Source organism: Tupaia chinensis, unplaced genomic scaffold (assembly GCF_000334495.1).
Source record: "Tupaia chinensis unplaced genomic scaffold, TupChi_1.0 Scaffold000159_1, whole genome shotgun sequence".
Lineage (NCBI taxonomy): Eukaryota > Metazoa > Chordata > Mammalia > Scandentia > Tupaiidae > Tupaia > Tupaia belangeri.
The window spans coordinates 505,517-507,919 of NW_006159630.1; the positions used below are offsets into that span (position 1 = coordinate 505,517).

The 2,403-nt window shown below is 60.9% G+C and overlaps 1 protein-coding gene across 1 annotated transcript; it reads left to right on the top strand.

The window, feature by feature from the left end:
* Positions 1-22: 22 nt before the first annotated feature.
* LOC102478537 (testis-expressed protein 19.2) lies at positions 23-1,039 on the top strand. The gene has a single exon (XM_006145602.2). It carries the CDS (start codon positions 55-57, stop codon positions 952-954), a length of 900 nt encoding a protein of 299 aa, XP_006145664.1. The 5' UTR covers positions 23-54; the 3' UTR covers positions 955-1,039.
* The last annotated feature ends 1,364 nt before the right edge of the window (positions 1,040-2,403 follow it).

Sequence of the window (2,403 nt, forward strand, 5' to 3'; positions counted from 1 at the left end):
AAAGGCTGGCTGGAGCTGGAGGGCTGGGAAGACGGAGACTGGGACCCTGAACTGATGGACGACACCGGGGCAGGGTCTGAGCACGAGGGGTCCCCAGGTGTGGGGCTCAGCTGGGGCCAGGGCTCAGGGCAGACTGCCCAGGGAGGTCCCGGGGTCTGGGGGCCTGGGGCCCTGGCCTCGGCCTCGGCCTCAGCAGGGTCAGAGGAGGCGGGCCTGGACTACCACTTTGTGCCCACTGAGCTCGAGCCGCAGGACACAGTGCCCCTGACCCTGGGCCTTGAGGATGCCGACTGGACCCAGGGCCTTCCCTGGAGATTTGGGGGGGTTCTTATCTGCTCTCACTGGCCCAGCCTCCCTCCCCCGTGGCAGGAGTTTCTCAAAGTGGACCTGCCCCCAGGGGAGCCCATGGTGCTGGAACTGAGTGCCAGCTGGGCCATGGACCCCGCTGAGGCCGAGGCCTGCTTATTGGACCTGAAGGTTGTGTCCATGGTGGGCTGCTATGACGCCGTCTACCTGCGGAAGATGACTCCGGGCCGGGCCTCGAGGACCTCGGGGCAGCACTGGAGCCTGCTGCTGGAGCCCGACGAGGTGTGGGTGGTGAGACTCCAGGATGCACCCCAAGAGCCGGACTTGCACAGGTGGAAGCTGAGCATCCTGGAACCCTCCTTCACAGGGTACAGCGTGGAGCTGGTGCCTGCAGACACGGCCCTGCAGAAGAGGGGGTTCACCATTGTCTCGTATTCACCCTGGATCAAAAGGCAGACCGAGGAAGGCGACCCAGCCTCTAGGCCACGGTCTTCCAGTCGAGGGCAGGACCCCAGCACCTCTGAGAACTGGAGGGGTGGGCCCAGGGACCCTGGGGAGAACCTAGCTGTCATGGGAGCCTCGGCCCAGGGGGAGCTGCCCTGTTTCGAGCCCCTCGACCCAGGTCCCCAGAATGGAGGGGACAAGTAGCTGCCATTGTCCTGGTGGGTCTGGTCCAGCGACTTCTGTTTAATAACCAGAGAAGCAGTTGGTCAGACTAGGGAGGCGTTTACAAACTAAGCCTTGAATACTTTCAGTATTGTTTCTTTATTTTCAGATGATGCCTCTTCATTGGGTCAGAGACGTAGGAGGAGCATTACCGCTGGTGGCTGCTCACAGTTCCCAGACGGTACTTTCAGGTTTAACCTGTGTGATTCTGTTTTTACGGGTGCTTACAGGTTCTTAAATGATCTTTTACATGTGTGCTATCTGTGTCACCCAAGTAGGAAGAGCGACTTCCGTAGAAGCCAGAGGGAAGGAGCTGTGGGCCGGCGCGCTGCTGTGCTGAGCCCGGAGTGGGGTCTCGGTACACCCCGTGCCCTGCCCGCGCTCCCCAGCCCACTCCAGCTTGGAAAGCATGACACCCCTCCCTCTTCCCCTCCACTGCCAGTGCTTTCTGAGACCCCTGGAGGCCTTGGGTACCCTTGAGGCTGGTAGAACAGGGGCCCGACATTCCAGGGCTCGACTTCTGAGCACCCCAGTGCAGATGAGGTGCAGCGGCACACTTGGGGCCCCTGCACTAGCCTTTGCTTTCGCCTTCCTCCCTGTCACGGGGAGCAGTGGCACCAGGTCTCTGTGTGGCCCCTGTTCATAAAGCTACACTAGCGGGTGCTGCCCATGAGCTGCGGTGGGGCTCCCTAGCTTCCAGATTAGCGAAGGGACCGGAGCATGGCCCTCCTCTCGCCCCATCCCCTCGAAGGCCACCGTAGCGGACTTAGCTTCGTGCTTCTGGGTTGGGCTGATTCGAGGGAGGATCTGCTGTTCTGAAGGCCTGGCCTGACCTGCCGAAGCCGCCTGTGGGCCCCAGCTGAAAGGAGGGCCGCGCTCAGCTTCTGATCCCTGTTGGCCGTCGACCCCTTCTCCCAGCTCGGCGTGCGAGTGCTTAGTTGGTCCACTGCTCTGTTACCCTACGGGACGGTCACACCTTAAGACATGAAATACCAGGAATTAAGCATTCTGGGCTGAGCAGAGCCTTGTCACACCAGCCTCACCCTCCGTCACCGGCAGTCCTGCCCTCTCAGGGACCGAGCTTGTCACTGTTGTGCGTGGGGGTGCTACGCATGGTCAGTGGCACACTTCCTGGGTAAAAGCTTGGAGTATTTAACCTATTCATCCAAAGTCCGAGCAAAACCAAAGTGCTGCAGAGGGTGAGAGCTGGGGGGTCCGGCAGCTCGGGGTGGTACAGCCTTTTACTCTCCACAGGCCATGGCCCACTCTGCCTGGGATGAAGGCGTCAGAAGCGCACGGGGGCAGCTCTCAAATCAATTCAAGAAGTTCCTGGTATTAGACATGCCCCTACCCCCACTGCCCTAGTCACCACCATGGACTTCTTGGGAGATAGCACCGGGGCCCACCACCAGGCGCATAAATGTCCCCAAG